Source organism: Prosopis cineraria, unplaced genomic scaffold, assembly GCF_029017545.1.
Source record: "Prosopis cineraria cultivar Desert tree isolate PC_DT_omini unplaced genomic scaffold, ASM2901754v1 PC11, whole genome shotgun sequence".
NCBI classification, from domain to species: domain Eukaryota; kingdom Viridiplantae; phylum Streptophyta; class Magnoliopsida; order Fabales; family Fabaceae; genus Prosopis; species Prosopis cineraria.
In genome coordinates, this window is record NW_026555342.1 from 23,996,759 (window position 1) to 24,024,221 (window position 27,463).

The 27,463-nt window shown below is 32.3% G+C and overlaps 2 protein-coding genes across 8 annotated transcripts; one reads left to right on the forward strand and one right to left on the reverse strand.

Moving 5' to 3' along the window:
- Positions 1 to 14,681: 14,681 nt before the first annotated feature.
- Positions 14,682 to 26,644, reverse strand: LOC129285745 (thioredoxin-like protein CXXS1). Of its 6 annotated transcripts, XR_008587281.1 has the most exons (8): positions 26,149 to 26,644; positions 25,438 to 25,560; positions 24,537 to 24,763; positions 24,216 to 24,313; positions 23,379 to 23,448; positions 22,472 to 22,574; positions 15,553 to 15,685; positions 14,682 to 15,420 (listed from the first exon to the last, which is right to left on the reverse strand). XR_008587281.1 is itself a non-coding variant. In XM_054921610.1 (3 exons), the coding sequence occupies exons 1-3, from the start codon at positions 26,245 to 26,247 to the stop codon at positions 24,611 to 24,613; spliced, it is 375 nt and encodes a 124-aa protein (XP_054777585.1). In that variant the 5' UTR covers positions 26,248 to 26,643; the 3' UTR covers positions 24,450 to 24,610. The 6 variants fall into 6 exon arrangements, 1 of the variants encoding a protein (XP_054777585.1); XR_008587283.1 differs by lacking the exon at positions 24,216 to 24,313; XR_008587282.1 differs by lacking the exon at positions 24,216 to 24,313 and having other exon boundaries at positions 22,472 to 22,617.
- On the forward strand, positions 14,826 to 18,935 carry LOC129285746 (sulfite exporter TauE/SafE family protein 2-like). 2 transcript variants are annotated; one of them, XM_054921611.1, is made up of 4 exons: positions 14,826 to 15,649; positions 16,005 to 16,139; positions 16,256 to 16,402; positions 17,896 to 18,935. In XM_054921611.1, exons 1-4 carry the CDS (start codon positions 14,873 to 14,875, stop codon positions 18,220 to 18,222), a joined length of 1,386 nt encoding a protein of 461 aa, XP_054777586.1. In that variant the 5' UTR covers positions 14,826 to 14,872; the 3' UTR covers positions 18,223 to 18,935. The 2 variants fall into 2 exon arrangements, with proteins under 2 accessions (XP_054777586.1, XP_054777587.1); XM_054921612.1 differs by having other exon boundaries at positions 16,005 to 16,110; positions 16,212 to 16,402.
- Positions 26,645 to 27,463: the final 819 nt, after the last annotated feature.

Below are 27,463 nucleotides of genomic sequence, written 5' to 3' on the forward strand. Positions count from 1 at the left end.
ATTGTAAATTACAATTAATGGTGTCAATTTTTTTATTTATACTGAACATCATTTATTATAAATTACATTTACTTACATTTTCTATTCTTTTTCTACGTATAACTATAATGTGACATCTGCACATAGGATATGAAATCATTTTTATACTTAGTACCGTCATCTAATTCAAACTCAAATATTATTATTTTGTTTTCTCAATAAATAATTAGATATCTGAGGAACCTTTATTTAGTTATAGATAGTTAATTATTATATAGTTATTGTTCCATGTCTTTCTTGTTTATATGTAAAGATCATGCAATAATTATTCCCATGTAACAATTCGGTGGTTGAAAAAGACACCACTGGTTACGGAAATACATACATGCATGTGTGATAAATATACAACGTAGCAATTTTATCTTTTCTGATTCTTGAATTGCTTGGTTGGATGAGTGATCGTCCAATTAAAAAATGATAGTGACAAGTTACGTTGATGACTTAGAGGAGTCAACAATCCCTTATAAAATGTGGTGTGTGGACAAAAGAAATAAGCATTGTTTTAAAAATTGGACCAAATTGAATGGTCAAACTGGTTGGATCATCAACTAGAGATGGTAACAACTTAGTTTGGATCAAAAACCTATTTTCATGATTGAGTCAAATTGGACCAGAGTTGAGATATTATTAAGCTAGAAACTTGAGTTGAACCGGCCGAGAAATAGAGCGGTTTCAAAAAATCAGATGATTTTAAATATAATATAAAAAAACTTAAAAATTTAGGAAAAAGAAAAAATTCAAAAATTAATTCCCTACTAAAAGCCAACTTTATTTTTGAATAATTCACATTATAAAATATGATTTGAAACCATTTTTTATAAAGATGTTGACAATTATATATATAAAAACAGACACTTTTAAGTCTACTTATATGTAATTGAACTAAGATCTATACATCTTTGATAAATTATAAAATTATAATTTCTAATATTGTTAATTTACAAGTCATGTTATGTTATTTGATTAACAACTAGGCATATTATAGATTTGTTTCTTATAATTGTTTTATATATACATTTAATATTACTTTTATTTAATTATTACATTATAGATCCAACCGCTAGACTATCCGGTTAAATTATAAAAATCAAGAACCGCTGATTTTTTCAATTCAACATCCGGTCCAGGTTTTAAAACATTAAAAATTAGGACTTAATTCGGTTTTATATGTTCTCATTGTTGAGAGTTGTCTTAGATTTGTTGGGATAAGGTTTTTAGTTCTGACGAGATGGTTAGAAACCAGGACAGATTTAAGGGGGATAGCAGCCCTCAAAAATATTCATGCTTTAAAAATTAGTTTTTAAAAATTTGATAGCAAAATCTTGCCCCCCAAAGGCAAAAGAAGAAGAAAAAATTTTGGCCCCCCATAAAATGATCATAGATCTGTCACTTATTAAAAGTGTTTTATAATAAGAAAGTTAACAGGAGTAGTTTCATATGCAAAGAAAAATTAGATACCTCATAATTCAACGAAATACTATAATATCTATTGACAACTTAGCATAGTTGTACTTTTGCTTTGTTAAGTTGTTAATAGACCTTATAGTATTTAATTGCGTTGTAGGAGACTTGTTTGTAATTCTTTGTCCATCGTTTTTATCTATTGATTACATGTGGAGAAGTGTTATAATTTTTTTTTAAGGGCTAAAGTGTATATTTGATCCCCTAACTTTATATAAAGTTTCACTTTGGTCTCTTAATCTTATTAAGTATTTTTTGGTTCTCTAATCTAATATTGTTAGTTTTAAATGAGTATTTTTTGTTTGTCAATCATTGTTATTTTAAAAAAATTAAACTTAATATGTCAATAAATTAAAAATATTTTGTCAATGTTTAAAAGTTCAATGCAAGAATTTCTTATTGATAAAATTAACAATGTTAGGATTAAATGACTGCAAAAAAATATATTTTATAAAATATAAAAAATAAAATGAAATCTTATATAAAATTTAAAGATTAAAGGTACATTTTAATAAGCTTTTTTTTTCCCCTTGAATGTTGAAATTATTCCCTCGCCTGCCGAAGAAGCTCTAGCCATCTTTCACTCAAAATAGAAAAGTTTCTCTGTTTATGATCATGATTTTGATGTAGATTACTCTTCCACTAGGGTTGACTTTAATTTAGTACTGAACTTTGTATTGAAATCTTGAAAAGTCTTGACAACAAAAAGGTGAAAGCAAATCTCTGATGTTTTTTTTTTTTTTTTTTTGGGTGGAGGAAGAGAGACATCCACTAATAGCGCTTCCCCTTAACACCCATTGAGAGTCAATAATAAGACTGCAATTGAGACAGACCAATTATAATTACTCTAATATTTTTAAATAATATATAGAATTATAAAATAAACTTAACAGCTATTAATGGGGCTTTATTAAAATTCATTTGTTTTGATTTAATTACATAAAAGTATATTAAATATATAACCCTTTCCCCATGATAATTTAATAAAGTGTGTGAATTTTACATGTTGAGTACATTTTCTAATTAATATATAAGCAATATAACTTTTAGAGATACAGTATATAATAATAAAACAGGGACTGGAGAACACCAAAACGTGAAAAGCAAACTTTTTTCCATGTTATGAGAAGACGTATACATTGACGTTATTTCTTCTTATTTATTAGGATGAATTGGAAGAACCACAGTTAGATTCTATAAAATCAGTTTTAATGAGTTAGATCTCAACAAATTTTCTTTTTTAAAATGAGTTTCAAATATCAATTCAAATAATTAAAAATTTAGGAGTCTCAGACTATTATTTATAGATATGACATGACATGGAAGTTTACAACTAAGATTCTTAGTTATAATTATCTGAATCGATATTTACAATCATGCTTAATTTTAAAAGAAAGTTTTGCCAAACCAGTTTTAAATATAATTTTTTGAAACTTAAATATCATTTTTTCAAGGAAATTTGTGGAACAAAAAGTGTCCAAATGAATATTTTAGCTTTAAGAATCCCTATTTACTTGGTCAACTTAAATTTGTATTCAATTGGTGACTTAAATTAACTCACTCAATGAGTGCCTTAATTGCAGTCATTTGATTTTATCAACACTTGAAATTATCAAGATATATATTTCTCTCTAGAAATTCATAACAGCCTCACGATTGAACACTTCTCATGTATGTCATCCCGTCCAAAAATTTAGAACAGTCACTAATTAGATTTGCGATCTGATTTGATCTGAGAGATGAGATTTTGTGCTTTGTGAGCATTATATAACAATTTATAACAGTCATTCGATTAAATCAGTGATTATTATTATGTCACACAAGACACTCATCGGACAATTGGAATTGTACCATTTATTGAATCTAAATCTGTCAACTTGTACACATTATTTGTTTTTCCATGTGGTGGCTAAAACTCAAAAGTAATTGAGAGAACACGTGATGTTGAATTCTCTTCTCTTGACCACCATGAATGTGTTCCGTGGAAATACGAAAAGTGAAGGATTTCGTTATAAAGGACACCGAAATTGAGACTTAATTTCATTTTGTGAAAAATGAGTGTATTCGTGGTCCATAAATCCAATAAGTCTTACAAAATGATTGTGTACGTGATACGTGGTCCCATAAATCCAAAAGTCTTGACTTTTATTGGGGACAAAGATATATCAACCGAAATTTTAAATAATATTAATGATGTAACCGACTTTTTATTTCGAGTATTGTAATTAAAAGTTTTTATATTAAAGATTATTGAGAGGGGGTATATGTACATATTTTATGATTCAAAATATGTCACTCCATGAGTCATTAAATTAAATGCGCGCGTGCCTTCTTTTTCTTGGAATGTCTTTTTTAGCACATGAAGAATTGGAACATACAATTTATGTAGAATGAATTAATTAATATAGTGAGAGTGAGAGAGAGAGAGTGTCGAAAAGCCCAAACTATGAGGAAGAGGCCGGAGATAGAGAAGGTCAATTGTATGCGGTCAAGATATCAGACACCCCATGTATATCCCCTATTCATTAGAAGGTTAGCTTGATATGATTATGGAAGATTATTACTTTTAAAATTATTTTAATTAATTACCCTCTTGTCAGTCACAAAAACCAAGTGAAGATAAGAGAGAGAAAATACCATTTTATTTGTAGAGGCGGCCTTAACTTAAGATTAGAGCTTATAGCTTATACATACCTTAAAATAGGGATCAAAGTCAATATAATTTATGTGTGTCATTTTTTTCTTTTTTTGGTAATCAAACATGTTTTTGAGAAATCACTTTTTATTAGATTTTTCATTACACAACCTCGACAAATTATAACCTGTGTGCTTATAAAGATATGAATCTCACACAGCACAGGCTTGAATGAAAAATACTGAAATCTCCCACTTCTTGTCCCGAAAAAATAATGGGAAGAAATATAAAACAAAAAAGAAAGAGAAGAAATGCCCATAAAGTTTTCTGCAAAGAGTTATAAACATCTTAAACTTCAACTACATTATCGTGAAATTTTACCAATCAGCCTTCAAGATGGTGCAAAATATCCCCAATCAATAATAGAGGCCAGACGACATAGGTCCATTAGGTAAGGGTTGTGGATTTCATATGCTGTGTTAGGTGTGAATTGGTTAAGTGAAGACTTTCGATCTGCACTGATTTATGGTGCCCACTACCTTCTCTGCCATCCAAAATCTCAGACCTTTACTTGAGAGACTTAGATGAAATTACTTGAGTAGATTTTTGAGCAAGACAGATTATTCTTGTTGTATCTAGATTAATATTATAGAATAATTTGTGATTCCGAGCATTCCAAATCAACCACAAACTCCAGCAGACAAGAGACAAATCATACTTGGTGATGCATCTATTAGAATCGGACGACATGTCAACCCACCATTTAGCAAAGTTGGTAATAGTATTCACATCAAACTTTAAAGAAAGACCACAATTAAACCAAACACGCTGAAAAAATAGGTGCTCCTAAGTTTCTACCTCATGATCACAAATAGGGAAAATATTTGAAAACCCTCTATGACGTCTAACAAGTAAAATGATTATTCAAAAAGTAAATCCCTTTCAGTACCCTTGCCCAATGCTCATCCTTGCAATTAAATAGCTGCCAAGATGTTTTTCATAAAAGAGCTTTATTAAAGTTTAGGAAGTCTTTGTAACCCATGTCACCCACATACTTGGGCTTAACAAGTTCTTGCCAAGCCACCCAATGGGTTTTGTTAGTTTAGCTGCTACCATTCCACTAAAAGTTCAAAATCAAGCTATCCAACTCTTTACATGTTTTAACAGGAAATTTAAAACATGTCATTGGATATATGGGGTAGCATTGATAACAGTTTTGATCATAACTTCTCTTCCAGCTTGAGAAAGATGTCATTTTCCCTAACCCTACACCTTCTTTCTTACTTTCTCCCTCACATAGGCCAGGCTTGATACTTCATCTTACCCCATATACTAGGAATGCCCAAATATGTACCTTGGTCACTAGCAACAGCAATCCCCAAAATAAAACACATAATGGTGCAAACAGATTTTGGGGTATTTTCAAAGAATAAAATAGCATATTTGTCTAAGTTAGTTGTTTGACCATACGCAATACAATAGGAGTGAAAAATATTAGCAAGTCTCTTACAATTTATATTATCTGCATTCATAAAAAAGAGAGCATTATCAAGAGACAAAAAAAAAAGCTATGAGTAACCTCTAAACAATGTCTGCTCATTTTAATCCCTTTTAGTTGGCCCATATTTTGCTGCTTATTAATCATATAGGAGAGAACTTTAGATATAAGTATAAAGAGGCAAGGAGACAGAGGATCTCCATACCTCAGTCCCCTACTTGGCTTGATGGAAGCCACTTTAGTATCGAATAGACAAAGATTCATTTGGACTGACTCCACACATTTCATGATCAAACTAAGCCATCTACTATTAAAACCCAATTTTAGCAAAAGATCTCACAAAAAATCCCATTCAACTTTATCATAAGCCTTAGTCGTATCCATCTTGAGAGAAATCTCATATTTCTTACTCATTTTATCCTTTTCAAGCTAAGATATGATAGATCTCATGTGCAATAATAAGATTATCATGAATAGTTCTCCCAGGCATAAACACTTCTTGAGTTGGAGAGACATAAATATCAAGAAAAGGCTTCAGGTGATTAGCCAACAATTTAGAGATGACCTTATAGGAAAAATTACATAAACCTATAGGTTTAAAGTGAGTAACATTTTCTAACTTCTCAATTTTAGGAATAAGAGTAATATTCATGTGATTGACGGCATTAATAGGGTAGTCACTGTCAAAGAAATTGTAGACCATTCTATAAATATTATCTCCAACTTCCAACCACTCAAATTGATAAAACTTACCCGAAAAACCATCTGCTCCTGGAACCTTAGATGTTGCTAGAGAAAAAGTAGTTTTGATAGACTTCTTTTATGATAGGAAGTAACAGCTTTGCATTCATACAATCATCAATTTTACACTCTAAAGAGCTAAGAGCATCCTCCATAGGTCTATTAGCAAACGCAAAGAAAAGATTTTGATAAAATACCGTGAAAGAGTTTTCAATTTCTCTACTATCATAGAGCCATCTTCCTTGATCATCCTTAATTCTCAAAACACAATTGCATTACCTATACATAATAGGTGCTAGATGAAAAAACTTGCTATTTTTATTACTCACTTGTAGCCAAGAGATCCAAGACCTCTGCCACCAATAGCTTTCCTCCATATCAAGTAATTTTCCAATTCTTGCCATTAATTCTTCATCTTGACAAGCCTTAACAGCTATGGAATTTCCTCATTATAGTCTGCTAGTTCTATTTGAAACACAATAATCTACCTCTTATTATTTGAAAAAGCTTTACTCTTCCATTTCAAAAGAGAAGACTTACAATTATTTAGCTTGTTTAGAAACTCTCCAACAGCATCAACCATATCATCACAATTAGAAATCTAGCCACAGTTCATAATATGAAGAAAACTCAAGTAAGTAGTCCAAATCTCTTTAAATTTAAAAGACTTTAGATATTTACCTAATGTGAAGCACAAGTCAACTAGAATGAGGTGATGATATGAGTTGAATGGATCTAAATGAAAGATCTATAGCTTCAAGAATTCTTCACAGAGCTTTTCATTTTCAAGTGTACAATCTATTCTTTCTCTAATTATATATCCATCTTGCCTCCCATTCCATCAAGTAAAACGAGATCTATTGAAGCCCAAATCTAAGAGCATACAGTCAGATATAAAACATTAAAATTTAAGCATCTTCCTTACAGCTCTCCTCTTTCCACCTTATTTATGTTGCTGAGAGACAATATTATTAAAGTCACCCAAGCATAATCATAAACCCTACCTACCATGTGCTGTATCAACAATTAACTGCCAAACTTAAAGCCATTCCCATTCCTTCAGAGGGCCATACACAAATGTGATATACTGGGGCACATTCATGGACATCGAGGATACTCTCATACGTATAAAATTCTTTGATAAAGACAAAATATTTACTATTACAATTGATTCCACCAATAAGATCACCACTTCTACCTTAAGGCTCTACCATCCATTCCTCATTAAATCTATGTTTTCTTTAAATTTTGCTAACTACCGTATCTTTTTCTTTATTTCTATGAGAAAAACTGTTTGGGACTTTTGATTTTTACATTCTTCTGTCAAATTTTTAATTGCCAGAAGAGTCCCCACCCTTGGCAATTCCAATTGAGGATTTTCATTATGCATTGGTTGCAGGTTTGTCCCTACTACCGACATGAAAAGCACCCTCATCAATAAGCCCTCTATTTTCATCACCAAATACAAACCAATGAGATGGAAAAGCATTAGCTCATATTTTGTATATAAATTGTTAGTAAATTCATAAGGCTCAATAACCCTACTTCCTCCTTTTTGATTTTAGATATGCTGCTTCACTCCCCTACAACTTCGTCAAGAACGCACCTATAATATGTCCTTTCTAGTATCTTCATGTGCATCTTGGACAGAGGCGTCATCCGAATATAGCCTTCTTCTTTTAGGAATTTTTAGACTATTGACATTTAAACTTGGCTTTTCAAAGCTATTTTATTGAGCTTAAAGGTTACAGTAAACATAGGAGATAAGCCTATAATGGGTAATAGATCATGCTTACCCTCATCTTCATTAGGAAATTCTACATAATATTCAACTTGCTTTTTAGGTTGGACCACAATTAAGTCAAAGGATTGTTTTTTGTAGGCTTGAGTAGCAGACCTATTTAAGTCCACGAGTTCATCAATAATAAGCTGAATTGTAGGCGATACATGATCATCATGCAACATACTACTTTTCATGAGAGTGCAATCCCATCTTGTTTATTAATGCAAGATCCCTTCTTCGGCTTCTTATTAATATGAATTCCCATAACTGTCTTGCCATTATTTTTCTTGATTCCAGGTTTCTTACTAGATCCACAATCAATGCCTTTCTCCTTATACTTTTTAGAATCAAAGATTTACCTCTTCCTTGTGACTTTCATCATTCACCATTGTGTTAAGGTTTTGGTTCCTGAAGTATGGCTGCTTCCACCCAATCTGTCCTACACGCCTCCACCACCTCATCTATAGTTTTAACATGAAAAACTCCTAGCCAACTTCTATATTGTCCCTCATCATCCTCTTGTTCTTTATCAACAGATAACTCACTACAAGATTTGCTATCAAGTCCTATACAACCACATTGATAACAAAAGTATTGAAGATGCTCATACCAAACATTAACCCACATTGGTTTCCTATTAGGATGAGGCATCCAGAAACTAAGTAATAATAGCTGAGAAAGATCAACTAAAACACATGCTATAAAGTGCCATGCCACATATTCACAAACTTTACTTACGCACACTGCAACACAACACAACACAATACATAAAATTAATCAATTTTAGGGATGTGAGATCCCAATTTAAAACTAAAAATCAACACAATTATTTTTCAAAATAAGGCATCATGCGTTGCAGCATGTGCCGCATGTGATGAGGCATGCCACCATGAGCCACGGTGCACATATAAAATTTTGCTATCACAATAATATTTTGATACAAACTTCTGCCACACACTATTTTCACATACAGTGTCTGATTAAAGTGATTCATGTACATACACGAAGCTCATAAGATAAGCTAACCAATGAGATAAGTTTGGACATGATTTGACTATCCAATCTTAATGTAAACACTCAGGTGTAAAAAGTTACTTTTCTAAAAAGGTCAGGCACCCCAAGTGTTCAAATTCAATGTCTTGCCTAATGTAACCACTTTAAGCCTTGAATCAAGTTCAAAAGGATCAATTACACCTAATTAACATATATAATCACATATCACACATCATATACTCAATTTGATCTCTCAACGTCACTTTTAACATATGTGGACTTACATGAGGAAACACATATAACCATAATTGTACACATTAACACACATACACGTTTCTCATAAGTTCCACTTACATACACCTAATTTTCACATATGGGGCAAAGTCTCACCATATGGTCAGAGTTTTCACACATACACATTATCACAGAATCACAAATATACCCCAGTAGAACAAGTTAAACACTTCACATTCACAAATCTTACTCATTAATAGACATATCTAGCTTTATACAAGTGCCTACACTCTAGGCACTACAAGGTAGGAAATTATTGCTTATCTCATGTTATGAGGCAAGATTTCACATAGCAATACATTTACACATTTGCTTGCAAAAGCATTTAAGCCACATGTCACATTTACACATTCTTACATAAAGGGCGAAGATATACAAAAAAATAGTACAAGCAAGTTACCAAACACTACATATACATGAATGTATCCTAGTTGGAAACCCCATACTTAATATTCTAATATACATTTATTAATAAAGAGTAGCATTACAATTGCAATAGCATAATTACTCTTCTTGCGTCTCCTTTCTTAGCCTTTTATTACTCTCAACACCTGTAACATGAAGTAATAGAGTGTGATGTCTATCCTAATAACTTAAATAAACTCAAATAACAATTAATAAGTAAAATAAAACACAAGGGATAAAGTAGTAGAATTTTCACAATAATAAAAATATAAGTGATATGCAATGCATAAATAAAATGAATGACATGATGCACTAGTATCCATCAAACTTCTAGATCTCCTAACCGAATCCATAGGTTACAATAGGATCTCTCTAATAGGTCCAAGCTCACCTTCAGTGGAAGAAGTAGGGCCAATATCTCTTTACCACCTCTGAACTATGGATTCCTCCTAACCAATCGGTGGGTTGTCAAATCCTCCTCCTAGCAATCACTTACAAAGTAATAAGGAGTTACCCCTTATGCCTATTAGCTATGGTACACAAGGCATAAGCATCACATACACAGGAAAACCATGGTTACACGTCTCCACAAGTGAACTCCCACATCTAACACATATGAATGCTCATGCATTCCTAAGTCCCATTAGCGAATCATAATCAATGCTCTGAACTACCAGGGCTTCTTAACCTTATACAAAGTAGGGTTACTAGCCTCTACTTTAGACTAAGGTATGACTTTCTCATGCACACATGTACAAAGGCAACAGTAGCACATATCTTTCACATGCACTATTTTCACACACAATCACTCATGCACTATCTACCACATGCATTACATGTGTCACTTTTCATGATAAGGTTACTCTATCTATTTATAAATCATAATATAAATAAATTATATAAATAGCTCATAAATAATTTTACAAGCTAATTGATAGAAGAGTTTATTCAGTTATCTCAAACCTTTTTTACCAAGGATTACCATTTACAACATAACACCTTGTGATATGTAGATTTCCACAAGCAATTCCAAATTACTCTTTCCAAACTCAATTTGAAATACTAAATTTGGCTAAGTCACATTGCTTAGCACTCACATTCATACCATTTATACTTTTTAGGGTTCACTTAATCCATCCCATACAATCTCACACACTTGGCCACTAGAATGACTAAAATACCCTTCTCACACACTTTACAAATATTTTTGTCCTTTTTAACTTCACAATTTAGGTCAATTTGAGCCTATATCTCTAAGGCTCAACCATTAAACCCCAAATCAATTGCAAAACTTTAGTTTCGCACCCAAGACCCTTTTTAATACTAAGAGGTAAGAAAACAATCTTTTAAAATTCCCTAATTCAATTTCTCCATGACCCAAACTAAGAGAAATTAGAGTAGAAATGAAGTATAAGGTGATACGAAACTTACCCGATAAGTCATTAGTCGGAGCTAACTCCCAATCTCATAAAAATCGATGCATTAGCACACCAGAACCTCTGCCTCTCTCCCCCGTGCATTTCTCTTCCTCTTTCCTTCTAATTTTCATGAGCTGGCACTTCTAACTTATCCAAAATCTGTGCCATGTACCATGCACATACATCACATGCCGCGATGCGTGGCATAGTAAGACACTTCTCACCTTAGCCTGCACACTTCACTTCCAATCTCAATCCTTTTACCCAATCCTATTCACACATCAACCCAACAATACAAACATCAATTCACTATCCAAAACCACAATTAATTCACTAATTACTAATTTATCCCTAATTAGCAATTAGTTTCTTGAATTAAAAGTTTAGAATGTTACACATGCTCTAATGAAAGTTTAAGTTAGCTTTCTGTCCCTCATCAGGTTCTTAAATAGAACAATATCACCAACAACATTAGCCAATTGTAACGCATTCTCTATCAAAAGCTCCATAGGGAAGTCCATGGAATTGTACCTAAAAGGGGCATTTTGAGAAGTTGACTTTCGAATAAACCATATGATCATCCTCTAACACTATAGATTTAAGAGAAAGCCCTTTATGGACCAAGGTCTCCCTCTAACAATTCTATTATAATCTTCTACCCTATCGAACTGGAACACAAAAGCATTTTTGGCCATATCATGAATAGTTGCCTCCTCATCCAGTCCCAACCCTTTTTTGCCATTGAGATAACCACTCCCTTATTCAAATTCTTATAAGTCTCATAACGTCCCACCAAAGAACCTCCATTTCATTCTTTTTCCTTCCTTTCCATATTCAAAACCACCTCCTTAATTTTTTCCCTTCCACTACACTGCCCATCCTCCATTCCTCCAAATAACCATGTAGAAATACCAACACACACACACACCAACTCACTCACACAGGAAAAGAAGAAAAGAAAGGAAAAAACTCTCTATTGCACTCTCACACTTTTTTGACAATACAGTAGGTATCACCCCAAGAAGCAGATAAAGAAGGTTATCAAATGAAGACTCTTGCCTAACTCTCACGACGAAGAGGAAAAGTGACTGTCACGATGGAGAGAAAAACAATATATTAGTACCAAATTAGTACTTTTCACTTAACTATATATGCATCCCCATCCTATATATAAGTCACCTTTTAGAAGTAATTAATGGCCTTTTTTGATAAGTCACTTTGCATATATAAAAACATGTATCATTAATTACTTTCTTTCAATTTTGGCCTTTCACAATTTTTTTATGTGGAGTAAAAGGTTACATATCAGATTTTAAAAACAATGCATTTAATAAGGGTAAACTAGAAAATTTCTTTCTTTTTATTAGAAAACATCAATAATTTAATTATATTTCTCTTTGATGTCAGTAAGGTAGTTAGAGTGACTCCTAAAATAGACAAAATCTACCTTCATCGTCATCATGCAGCAACAAAAAAGCTACTAGTTGTGCATCATGTTCATGCATTTAACAAAACATAGCCAAACATTTACCTAACAAAACGTGGGACACGTGCTGATAATATGTATTTGTTCGCAACTCCATATATTTAAAAATGTCTTTTGGGTTTCTTTTTAGTGTTTTTGGCCATTCCCTTGTTTATTGACTTGATTTGGAAATGAACCATTCCATCAGCATCAAATTACTTGTTTCATGACATCGGCGACAAAGACAAAGCCATTACCAACACTCAAAGAATCACTGACAATATCAAGCTCCAGACCTTGAAGACAAAAAACTAGCCACAACAACATACACACGCTAAATGAACTTCACATCAAGAAGCTAAGGCTGCCCATGCTTGATGTTGATAGCTCGGAAAATCAAAGACCTCTTGCTAGTTCATGACATACTAGCGCAAAATAGTATTTTAATACATGTTTTCATTTGCATAAATAATAGTGGTAGTAATGGATTCAATGGCGCTTATGTAAATGGGAGAGAAAAGTTAATTATTATGGCCACTAGTTTAGCATATTCTCATTAAAAAAAATGGATGGCAATTGGATTAGCAGTTTCATAAAATAAAATTTAAAAATAAGGAAAATACTTCACTTCGGGGGCCTATACTTTAATTGTGTTTGTTTTTTGTTCTTGTAGTTCATTTACTTGTTTCTCATTCCTACTATTTGATTCATCTGCAATGTTAGTCTTTCTAGTTTAAAAAATATATATATAAGGACCATGAGTTAGCCTGAATGGTGTCAATTCTAAAATCTTTCAAATTCAATTTAAAAAAAAAAAATTCCTCCTCCACATTAGGTGTGGGAGAATTATTGGGAAAGGAGTGGTCAATGTGGGATTTGGTCTTTGATAGAATAACTCACAAGCTTCAAGGTAATAGTCATCATTGTTAAAAGTTTTGTTGTCACTTCATATAATTAAAGTCGTTAATTGTTAATTAAAATGACGTAGTTATTGTTCAGTACCAACAAGAGTTGGATTGGAATTTGGTCTTTGATAATATAATGCAAATATTATATAAAAATAACTCCTAAGCTTAGGTAATAGTTGTCATTGGTAAAAAGTTCGTTGCCATTTTATATAATTAAAGTCTTTAATTGTTAACTAAAATGAAGTAATCATGGATCAGTACCAATGGGAGTTAAATTTAATAGAAAGAGCTAGTTCCTAGTAACACAACAAACCATAATTTAAATCCTCACTAGAAGATATGTTTATATCTAATATTCGATCATACCTCAAATGAAATTCATTTTAATAGAATGAAACATGTACACAATCAAAAAGTCAGATTAGTGCACCTAAAATCAAAATGTTGTGAAAGCTAATGCTAATGATCCATCAACTTGGTAACATGTATGTCTACGTCAACACCTGGGAATACTTCCTCGGTTGTGTGTTTCAAATTAGAGAAAATATCATTCAAGAACTTTTAAGGATACTTGATATCCAATTAAGATTAAAAAAATTTGAAATATCACTGCAACATCAAGAAATTAATTTGAAAATAATTTTAGATGGAAAAAGACTATAACATTCTTACTTTTTTTTTTTTAAACTCTCAATTAGAGAATATCTTTTTGTTAGATGTGAATAAGCACTTGTCAATTAATGAATGACTATTTGTTAAAATATGATGTACGTTTATCCCTTTCCACAACCAAAATCTCATATTCTTGAACTTATAAATTAGTTAATAACTTCTTATTAAATATATATAAATACTTGTTAATTATTGAATGGTTAGTTGTTATATTTTTGTTATTTCTCATACAAACTTATTTTCAATTTTGTCTTTAGTTTGGGCAGAATATTTCAAAATCTATGATTCGTTTTGGGATAGTAAACTGCCCCGGGCAGTCTTTCATTGAGACTTTCCTAAATTTATAGTACTAAATATGGAGTATTATAATAGACAAACGGGATTACTTTCAATTGTCATGATCATCATCCCTTTCCATCCACCAAGGGAAACCTATACAGCATATCAATTTTCTCCTCCCTAATAAATTAGTAATTTCCCGCAACTGTCTTCATTTAAGGTCATAAAGCCATTTTGCAAAGTAAAAGCATTCCAATTACTCAAAAGTCTCTAACCAAACCATGAACACTCACAGCCTTGCGTGTTGTTGTTTGGTTCTCACCTTCACAACGTCCTTCAGTACTATTCCTTCTAATGCAAAACAAACCCCACCATCTTCAGATATCTTCAAAATCCACCATGTTTGGCACCAAGTTCTGCAACGAGAAAGCACAACACAAGAATTCATAACACCCCATGATCATTCACTTACATCTCTCCCAATCGTGCTTGCAGCAATCTTCTGCTTCATAGCTTCCTCTATTGCCAGTGCCGGTGGACTAGGTGGTGGTGGACTTTTCATACCCATTTTAACTATTGTGGCTAAACTAGACCTCAAAACAGCTTCAAGTCTCTCATCTTTCATGGTTACAGGTGGGTCAATCGCAAATGTCCTGTGCAATTTGTGCAGAAGTTGTGAGTTCGGAGGCAAGTCATTGATTGATTATGACATAGCTCTTTGTTCAGAACCTTGCATGCTTCTTGGAGTGAGTTTTGGAGTTATCTGCAACAGAGTGTTCCCAGAATGGTTAATCACTCTTCTGTTTGCTATTTTCCTTGTCTGGTCACTCTGCAAAACATGTAAGAGAGGGTTGATGTTATGGAAGATTGAGTCAGAAGAAAAAAGGAAAAATGATGGGTTTGAGGAAGCTGGAAAGGGGAATTTTGAGGCAACTCGCAATCCGAGTGACAAAGAAAATACCAGATTGAAGCTTCCATGGATGAAATTAGGGGCTTTGCTTTTGGTTTGGCTTTCTTTCTTCTCTCTCTATTTTCTTCAAGGCAATGGATATGGACAGGTAAGGAATTTTTTTCCCCTTCATCTTCCTCTGTGTCTGATTTAATTTGCAGACTAGGATTAAATTCAGAATTATAACCCTGAATATTAACAGAGATATAAAATTCAACATAATTATTGTATACTACAATAAAATTCTAATGTTTAAGCACAAATTAAAATGTATCAACATATTTGATATAAAAAAATTACCTTTTTTTTCAAGTCCCAGTACTTCACAGTAATAATAGGGTCAATGCCTATGCTTCTACTAATTTAATCATGTTTCTTATAGATTGATTCAGTTTCATAATATTATTCACATGATGCATGTGTTTAGTGAAAGGTCAGTAATGTCAAAGATCAAATAAGTGCAGAGTATCATTCACATGAAGCCCTGTGGTGTGGGACACTGGATTCTCTCATCAGCTCAAGTGCCTCTTGCTGTGATTTTCACAGCTTGGATTGTGTTTAGTGAAAGAAGCTTGCAACCTCAAACTCAAACACAACAGGTCCTTAAAACAGCACCAATTGAAAAGCATTTTTTTTTTTTTTAACTGGCTCTTGAATGTTCCTCACAACTTCATCCTATCAAAATGAAGCTAACTACAATGGAAATGTGATGCAGGGTCAAGACCTGTGCAGAGATGCACCATCAAAGAAGCTTCTCTTTCCTTTGATGGCACTGCTAGCAGGGATTTTGGGTGGTGTTTTTGGAATAGGAGGTGGAATGTTAGTGAGTCCATTTCTTCTTCAGGTTGGAATAGGACCTGAGGTAAGTTTATAAAATTTTATTTTCAATTTTATTAAAATTACATAGAATTTCCTTCTACTTTTAAAGAAGTCCGAATAGCTTCAACAAATTCAAGGAAAGTTCAAATTAATTTTGAAGACAAAGAGAAAGTTTACTAAATTTCAGTGAAAATTAAGTATATTTAATTTACTGAAATAAGTTTATATGGAGTGAAATACAGAGAATGTAAAATACAGAGAATGGATCCTCTAAAGCTGTAACCCTCTAATGCTGGTGAAGTTACATGCCTTTTATTTTTTATTTTTTAGTTTTAGTATAAGAATGTCTACCAATGAAATAAAGAACTTTCCTATAAAAATTGAATTATATTAAAGATCATCTTTTAAGTCCTTATTTGTTTGACCTACTCATAAATATTTTGACTAAGTATATTCAAGAGAAAATCCCCTAATGCATGCTTTTTACAATAATATAGTTCTTATTGCAGAAATAAGAAAATAAATTAACTATAAACTTAAGTGATGGAGAAAGACATTGGAATCAAAAGGTTTCTGCCTAAATAAAAGTAAAACAGAATATTCGCATTGTAATTGTAATTTTGATAAGAGGTCAATCATTAGTAATTTGAAAGTGAAATTGAAAGATTAAATTATACCTCAAATGAAAAAATTTAGAGATTTGAAAGCTATTATTCACATCATGAAAATATTGCACATAGGATACAAGCTAGGTGGTTCAATTGGGAAAAAACTAAAGGAGTTATTTATGATAGTAAGGTATCTAATAAACTTAAAGAAAGTTTTTATCAAATTGCTATAAAACTAACTATGATATATGATAGGGCTTTAATGGGCCAGCAAAAACATAAAGTTAGAGTAGCAAAAATAAAAATGTTTAGATGGATGTGCAGTCATGGACCTAAAGAAAAAATTCAAAATTAGCACATACAAAAAAAAGTGAATGTAGCACTTATTATGAGAAAAATGGTAGAAAATTATTTGAAATAGTTTGAACATGTACAAAGAAGACTGCAGGAGATAATAGTGAGGAGTGGAACAGATAATTCTGAACCTTATTAAGAGAGGTAAAGGAAGGCTAAAGAAAATACTTATGAAAATTGTTGACCGAGACCTTTAGGTCAACATTCCTAAAAGCTTGATAAATGTTAGTATAATGAAATTATACAATCCATATAGTCGACCCCATCTAGTGGGATAGGGCTTATTAGTTTTAACAAGCAAAAATAAGGGGAAAGAATGAAACATAGTAGGCATTTTAAGTGATGAAGGTCTAACTTCACCAACTTCTATATGACCCTCATCTTTAGAGAATCCCCATGCGTAAAACACATTAATCACCCAAGAATTTAGTACAGTCAAAATATATTTTCATAGTAAATAAAAAAAAATTACACATTTGATGTCCATTTCAAGAAAGACATTATTTTACTTTAAAATATGTTACATATAATTTGCATTAAACTTTAACACAATAACTTCTATTTGTATCTATAGATAACAGCAGCAACATGCTCCTTCATGGTTTTGTTCTCGTCAACAATGTCAACATTACAGTATGGATTGATGGGCATGGAAGATATAAAGAAAGCCTTGATATTGAGCACAATAAGTTTCGTAGCATCCCTCGTGGGGTTATTAGTGCTGCAGAGAGCTGTTCGAAAGTATAAAAGGGCATCTTTAATTGTCTTCTCAATAAGCGTAGTCATGGCTTTAAGTATTGTCCTAATGACTAGCTATGGGGTCATTGACGTTTGGAGGGACTATAAATCTGGGAAACACATGGGGTTCAAAGCACTCTGTAAAATGGAACAATCTTCTTAAACCAGTTCCAGTGGTATGCTAGCTGCTATGAGTAGTAGACAAAACTATGGTTTAGTCCCAAGGGGAAACAAAAAAAGGCATTCTTAATTTGGTATTCCACAGCACAGTGGTTTTTTTTTTTTTTAAAATCAGGCTAGTACTCCAACATAGTTATAAAATCCAAATCAAAAAGCATATTCCCAGGACTGCATACTTGTTATGCATCTACAGCTGACAGCAGCAACAAGAACTATCACGGCTTTGTGCTCATGAACAATGTCATACTGGATATGTACTCTGAAAAAGCAGCATTTGTTGCCCCTAATAAATGGAGCTGAAGGGGACAGATGGTATCAAGAACTAATTCGAAGTCCTATTAATCCGGACATACAAACCTGATACCATGTCAAAAGTAGTTCAATTCAGCAGTTTCATATGCTAAGTAAAAGCTTGTGAATCTCTAGTATTATATTGGCAAAAGTAAATCTCAAGTGTTTGGCATAATGGTTATTGATGCATTGGATTGCTTAACCAGGTCGATAAGGAAGATACACCAGTAACATCATTCACAAAAGAATCTACCTTCAGTTGACACAAAAGCTGATTCAAGAATATCCTTACCAGACAACAAATTATAATGCCTACATGTACAAGTTCCGATTAAATTTAAGATGACAAACTATACAGACAGTTACCAAAGCAATGAAATCTTAAAACATAAAACTTGAATGTCATATCATTAAGTTCCTTATTTTTTCTCCATCTTTTAATTATATTTATTGTTATATTCTTATCCCTTAAATTTTATCTTTTCCTAATAAAATCTCTCAACCTTTCAAACATCGTCAGATATGTACTTCTTCAGCCTCATTCTATTATTGTTGTCAATGGTGCATGAATAGCATTAGGCTTAAAAACTCCAATGACACAATGCAAGCGCTACGGCTTTTAGGGGGGAAAAAAAAAAACTAGTTTACATTTTTATATAAACATAATTAACAGAGACAAAAAAAAAACACTAAATACTAATAATACAGAAAGATATCATGTAAAACAGGAAAAACGCAAAATGAAAAAGAAAGAGGTCTGTTCTATCTGGGGGGTGTTGGATCGATAAAAGACAAAAGCTTTTAAAAATTCCCACAAAGTCTCCCCGTCCAATATAGGTAAAGATACTGATACTGATAAAAACAAACAAAAAGATTTTGCACACAACACACCGACATAAAACAATTAAACAATACTGTTTAATTAAAACAACTGAAAAAAAAAATGCAGTTTCCTGCGTAAGTCAACAGAATAACAAAATAAATATAAAAATGAAGAAGAAAAACTGTCACACTCCAACACTAAAGGTATGATCAGTATAAAATATGAAAACTCAAATTCCATAAACCTTAATAACTAGAAGTTAAACTAAAATATTGATATATGTAAGTTATATATATTAATAAAGTTCGTAAAGTTTTTAAATGTTCTGTAGAAATTTCAACAAAACCTCTCCTATAATTCGAAACTCCTAAAATTTCCACAACAACAAAATCTGACAACCAAACCAGCAAAAAGACTAGCTCCATTTCAGCAATTCACACAATAACAAAATAAGACTAGGACCTAACTATGGTGTACGTGAAGCACCAAGCTATGATTACAAAAGACAATACATAGTTTTACCAAAACAATAATCACAATATGCCTCCTCTTTTTCAAAAAGCAAAAAAAGGCTGTCAATGATCTGCCGGAGGAACTTATAACATCTGAGACTAAAGAAATTACCAGTGAGTAGCGTTCCAATCAAAATTATAATAAAGAAAGTACGAAGATAAATAATAAATTTAACTTCAAATAACTTAATGAAATAATGAATTATATCCTTAAGCGAGAATAAATAATGATTTTTCTCAACAATATGATTGTGAAATTAAACAATGCTAACAGAATCACATATATGTATAAAAGAATTTTACTGCTTATAAAATATAAACATTTCCAATATTAGTGAAGTTCGATAAAGTATTTTCAAAGAATTTCTTGAGAAATGATAAATTTTAACTTAAATTTGGGAAGACTTTATTAGAACGAATAACAAGCATAGACACATAATCCACGAGCATAAATAACCAATCAAGCATGAACACACAATCCACGAGGGCAAGTAACCAATCAAGCGGGGCTGAAAGCCACGAAACAAGCATAGGCATGAAGCCTACGAAAACAAGCGTGAGTACAATACTCACAAATAACCATCCTTCGTTTCAAGTGCGTTTGCCATCACATAAAACTAGCACCTCCTATAAGCACCTTGCTAGCTAGGTGTACCATAACACATCAAGGGCTAACAAGACTACCGTTAGCATCTAACATTGTGAACTCAATTCTAGTCAATAAAACCAAACATGTATGGAGTGAGAAAACATTTTCAAGATTTTCTCTATCAAACACCATTCAACCATCATTTTCTATTATTCAAATTAAACATTATTTCCTCCATACATGAATCATTACATTAAATTTTTTTTTAAACAACATAAAATTTAGTAATTAAACTACTAAAAAAATTTACATCATAAATCATATGTACGTTCCACTCATTACCTTTCAACAATTTAAATCATCCACAAAATCAAGACATTTTCATTAAAAAGACAATTATTAGAACAAAAATAGGATTAACAATGATATTTATACAATTTATAAAAGATTAATAGTAACATTTAAATAAAGAATTTATAATCACTTTACTATAATTTATCTGGAGTGCAAACCACTCACCTGATAGTTTTTTTTCCAAATTCTAAAGCATGCTTCTCTTAATCTTTCATTTTAATTCTAATGGTGTTTCTGATTTCCTAACAAATAAATCATAATTCTAAAATCATTTATCAAGAAATTTTCCAATCACTAGCTGGGCATTAGAATTCAATCCAAACAATATTAAAAATAATACTTTAACAAATTATATTTCAAATATATTTAGGTTAGTTAAATCATTTGACAGCTTCCAATTTATCCTCATATTTCTTTATGACTTATACTAACTCATAACTCATAAAAACCATATCAATCATTTTTAAGTTTTCTCTAGACTAAAAAAAATGTAAAACACCATATGTAATCATATCTCCCATTTGGTATTTTAAAATTTTTAATTCATAACTTGAATCAAAATTGTAGATACTTCTCAAACTATAGCATGGAAGCTTTAACAACCCACAATTCACCAAATCTCCCCTCACACATATTTACAAATACCTTGAGGGCATGTATTTATTATTGACAAATTTATGAGATAAACACCCATACAATTTGATAGAACCCTCTACACTAATAAACTTAAAACAAGCAAAAATACAGAAAAATACACAGCAAATCGGTCTGACCAGAATAATGGATTTGTGTTACAAGCAAAATAAGGAATTGAAAGTACAGATAGCATGAAACAACACAGTACAAACCAGTACAGCAACACAAACATAAGCTACACATGAACAAATGATGAAGAAAAATATCTTCCTCCACCCTAATCTGGCATTTGAGAGGCCAGAGCTCTCCTCACCACTCAAAATTTTCAAAATACTCCACACCCTCCCTCTGCACGAAAGGAAAGGAAAGGAAAGATTTAAAGCCCCAAAAAGTTACAAAAGGTTGAGCATAATCCTAGCTGAACCTAATCCCTATTCATACATCACCTTGTCCACCTATGGCCAGGAACCTTTGGGTAACTCTCTTATCCACTGGAAGATAATTCTTTAGTCTCTTTCCTACAACATGCCCCTTCATATAGACTATGTTATAGGCCCTAGGAAATAATATATAAATCTGTTCTAATTCTTCAGCTCTATCACAATTCAACAACTTTCTTTCCATCAATATCTTCTTTTAAACATATCTAAGTAAGTTCCACAACTTCCAACATTAAATTCTATAATTATATATCAGCTCAACATCACCACAGAACCATTTTCCAGCATCAACCGAAATTTCTTCTTAAACCTAACTAAAAATATTACAACAACAGTGAAAAACAGAGGCTGCACCCGGCAGCTAGAGAAAAGAAGGAATAATTCAATGTTGCTGCTGTCAATGATAGTTTAAGATCAGCACGTGACTGGAATTGAAGAAGGGAAAGAGAAGAACTCCAGTCTGCTGTGTACGCACGAGAAAGAAGACAGAGAACCAGCAATGCACAACTCAAATTACCATACACACATAGACTTCCAACGGTTGAAGGGAAAGAAAAGAAAGCCTGAATATACACGCAAAAACGCACCTGTTTTAGCCACAGAACTACAAAGAACAGGGCAGAATTTCAGCTCAGCACCAGACAGAAAATGGACGAACAGCAGAGATGAACCAGTGAAACAAGAGGCATGCTGATGATGACAAGAAGAACAAGTTGGAGGTGAGGAGGAAGGGCTCGATAATGATGAGAAAAAAAAAAGAAATCTAAGGTCAGTGAAGAGAAGAGACGAGAATACTCTGTTTTTGCTTTCACGCAAGTTATAAAATTTGATCAAAGAATATTTGGGAAAATTACAGGAAAAGGAATGAGAAAATCACAAGAAAGGGCAAAGAAAATTACCATAAAGAGCACAAAATTTCCTATAGTTTAAAATAAAATAAAATCAAACTTGCTAAAAAAATTATTTAAATAAAATATCCCTCAGGAGAAAAATTTTATTCAATTTAAAATTTAAGGTCATTATAAAAACAGACGAACAATGGCATTTTGATGGGTGCCTAAGTGAGATGAGGTACCCTACCCCAAAAACTAACTGTTAAAGTGGGAGAACCAACCCGCTTATATACCCATTGAGCATCCCATACTACTCAATGTGGGACTTGGTATCCCATACTACCAAGCCTTGACCCCCTTATGGGCATCCCAATGGCTGCACTCCACAACACTTAACTCGATCTCCTTCCAGTCAAAACCCTTTATGGATAGCCCTCTCCGGAATCTCTGACAATGAGGCTCTAATACCAATTGATGGGTACGTAAGTGGGATGGTAAACCCTATTCCAAAAGCTAGCTTTTGAAATGGGAAAACCAACCCATTTATATACCCCATTGAGCATCCAATACTACTCAACGTGGGACTCAGTATCCCATACTATCAAGTCTTCGTCATAGTCCAAAATAAACAAAATAAAGGAAGAAACAGTAGAGAACTTACTTCCCTTTGGATGTCTTGAGTCTTCCTGAATGTTTCAGGTCTCTGTAGTTCTAAACTTAAGTTCTGTAATCTGTACATACAAGAAAAGTTGTAAGCTTCTCATATCAAAGGAACCTTCTATCTGTTTTTGAATTTAAATTACCCCAAGGGTCACAAATATCCTCAGATGACAGTTTTGTGGAGAAAACATTCAGGCTTAGGCTTATATTTATTTTTTTCTACATTCCACAATGATGGATGCCATTCATCGTGATGACTACACTAAAGTGGGTGTCATGACAGCACCATGTAGTATGGAAGGATGGCATGATATTTTTCTCCAAAGTCAGCCATACTACAAGGCAGCATGGCAACCTAGTGGCTACCATTGACAAAACACCCTGTCATCCCCTGCTTCCAACAATGTTTTCTCATCCCTCATACAGAAGTTAGAGAGATAAAGCTACGGTGAGAGCAGAAGAAAGAAAAATATGATGAATGAGACAGCAAAAAGTGACGCTTAAGATGCCATGTTAAGCTAACAGAGTGAAGTTGGAGAACATGTTAAGTTAGGAAAGTTGAAGGATTCCACAGAAAAATTTTCAGGGAACAACAATAATAATTTGGCCTTATTATAGTCTTTTAAGGGCCTGTTTGTTTACAGGTTCCATTCCTCTATACAAATATATTATATCATCAAATAATTATTTTTCCTTTTTTTATACTTTTTAAAAGTAAAGATACAAGAGTTTTCACCATTTAAATAATTTTTCTTTCTACTTTCTATATTATTTTTTCCTTTTTGTATGCCAAATAAACAGTTACATTCTCCTTCAAGCAAAAAGAGTGTGAACTCACAGTCTCAACATCCTATTCTTGAAACTTTATCATAATGGACAGAATAAAGAGCAGCTCAAATTCCCGTTCCCTTGCTCAGAGGCTTGTCTTAATGGAACCTGTCCACTTCAATAATGGCTTGTCTTAATCTGTGTTTTGAATAATTTCATTATAATTTTAAACAATGACATTTAAACTGACATGCTTGTGGCGTGTTTTATGGGTTTGATCTGAGAAATAAGCAAGAGACACCAATTAAAGAAGTGAAATTTTTAAACTCAGAATATTACTTTTGAACTTACAACATACAACATAAACAGTATCATCACAAAAGGGTTCCACCTGAAATCCCTGTAAGGGCTGGCCCAGAAGGACTGCAAGCATATATCTTACAGATTACAAAGTAACATGCTTAACTATGCAACTGAGACACGAATGGACTGAACAAACCCATCTATCCTTTTCTTTAACTCTTCTGGGTTGGCACCAATGATCTTATCCACCACAGTCCCATCCTTAAAAAGCACAAACGTCGGCATGGCTTTTATCTCCAACCTGGTGGCCACATCCTGACCAAAAGAATTCCAAAATGTCTAATTATCATGACCAAAATGATCTCAAAACTTTCAGATGATAAAATTACCCAAGCATGAGTTATAACATGCCAAGCTAGGCCATCAATTCAATCAGTAAGCAAATGTGAGAATGAAAGATGTAAGATGTTGATCAACAGAATATCTATATTTCTTTGTGGGTGACTGTTGGACCCATAGCTCATGGGCTGAGCTGGTAACTAACTATAGGGTTGAGGTGTGAAGCGTGTGAGTGTATGAGAGAAGGCTGTTAGTTGTATATACATCTATGGAGTGATGGTTATGGAAGGGTAAGCAATTGGTGAGTGCTGCTTATCTTTCTAAGACCTACACTCTAGCAAGGTTATTGTGAATTTTAATACTTGAGTTTGGGTTCTGTCAGTGACGCACCACTAATTCAACTAGATAAACATAAGTAAGAATGAAAAATATGTTGATTAGAAGAAAGAATACATATAACACACAATATCTATCACACTCACACACACAAAAAGAGAAAGAGAGTAGACAGATTACAAATATGTATCCTGATATATGTTTAACTTCAAGCATGTAATCAGGTAGCATCCATATACTCCATATGTTTTCAGAAGCATCGAGAAATGGCATCCAGGCTCAAAAGTATAATTATTAAAAATTGAATGGATTACCTTGACTTCATCAACATCAACAGTCAGAAAAAGAACATCTTGATAGCTTGAAGCCAGTTCTTCAAAAAAAGGATTCATAGCCACCGAGGGCATGCACCAGCAAGCAGTGAAGTGCACAACAACCTACCATCAATACCAGAGATTCAGAGAAATACAATATTAAATGTGCCATCAGGCCACAAAACAAGCACTGTGACATCCAAATTAAAGCAAACACGTGTTTTTCAAAAAAGATCCCAAAGGGCATTTAACGAGCCATTATACCATTTCCAGAATCATTTCATTACAGGGTTGTAAATCATCTGAACAAACATTTAAAATATCCAATATATAGACGAAAATCTATTACAAGAGAGAGCACTATGGAAGCCCAGCCAAAAAAAAAACAAAAAGAAAACACAATACACCCAGGATCCAAATTGACGCAAACGTGTTTCGGTGTCAACAAGTTTCTGAAACAGTATTTGAAAATGAACCAAATCTTTAACTCCTATTTATAAAATCATTCCATAACCCTATAAAAATTTGATGGCTTGTGTAGAGGAATGTATCTAAGTTCACGTCTTCTGAACAAGAATCCTCCGCTTATAAATTAAGAATGGGAAAGATATAACGTTGACTCGAATAGAATACGGATCATAATTAGTAAATCAACTTAAAGAACAAGAACATTATAAATACCCAATTTACAGTCTGAAATGGTTCACTTACAGGGCAGTTCTGATTAGTGGCCTGGTCAACATAGGAGTCCCAAGATTGCGATGAATCAATAACCACAACCTTTGACTTCTGAGGCTCATGTACTTCCATTTCCAGTTCCTTCTCCAACTTCAACACCTCCTTGAGGATTTCCCTCTATCTCCAAGGTTTTTTCTTGTTACCTCGAAGACACTAGGTTGATTTAGATGAGATAAATAAACGTGATTTAATTGCCGTGGACCCATTATTTATTGATCATTTAATCTCCTTTCCTTGATAAGAAAACCCACTTACTCAGCACGAAACTTGCAGAAGAAGATAAGTATATTGTTTGGGCTAAACTCAGAATAAATTTTAGATATTTTGACAGAAAATGACAAATTATCTAAAGCATAAACATTATACAATGATGAATTCCAGAACGGACGAATAACCAAAAGAATTAAAGTGATACAATGGAACAAACGAGTGTTCAATAATGTAATTGTCCGATGGGCGCCCACAGCTCAGTCTGGAAGATTCTCAAGTCGCAGTTGGATAAGATCGATGGAAAGAAACACCTTATCCACGAAGGACATTCTTATATCATGATGAAAATGAAAGCTAGACGAAAATCGTACACTTACTCTTCATTCTAAAAATATAAATTAATTTTAATCAAATTTTATCTTTTAATAAAATAATTACTTACTTTTTAATTAATTTTATTTTTTTATATTTATTTTTATTAAACACCTTATAATTAATATAAAGTTATTATTAATAAAGATACTTTAAAAAAAATAATGATTACATCTCGAAAAATTAAAAATATCTTACATTTTTTAACATCTAACTCTTCAAAAAATATCTTATATTTTTAAATAGAGAGAGTATTTACTTACATTTATTAATTAAAAAAAACATTGTTTTTTATCTTTATAATTTACTCACGTTTTCGTTTTAATCTTTATATTTTTTTTATATTTTAAATTTTTATATTTTTATTTTTTATTATTTTTAATTCTTTTATAAATAAAATATAAGAATTTTAGAGAGATAAAAAATAATAAAATCTAAAAATTTAAAATACTAAAAAAAATTACAGGAACTAAAAGCTATTTTTTTAATAAATTTAACATATTTTTTATTCAATGTGTTAATAAAATTAATAACATTGATGAAAAAATAAATTAATAATAATTTTTTAAAAAAATAAATAATTTATAAAAAAATCATACCTTAATTTAATTAAAAATAAATTATATAAAATTAGATATATATAAGTTTATTTTAAAAATAAAATACTAAATTATGAGTATTTTCTTTTTAGTCATTAAAAAATACG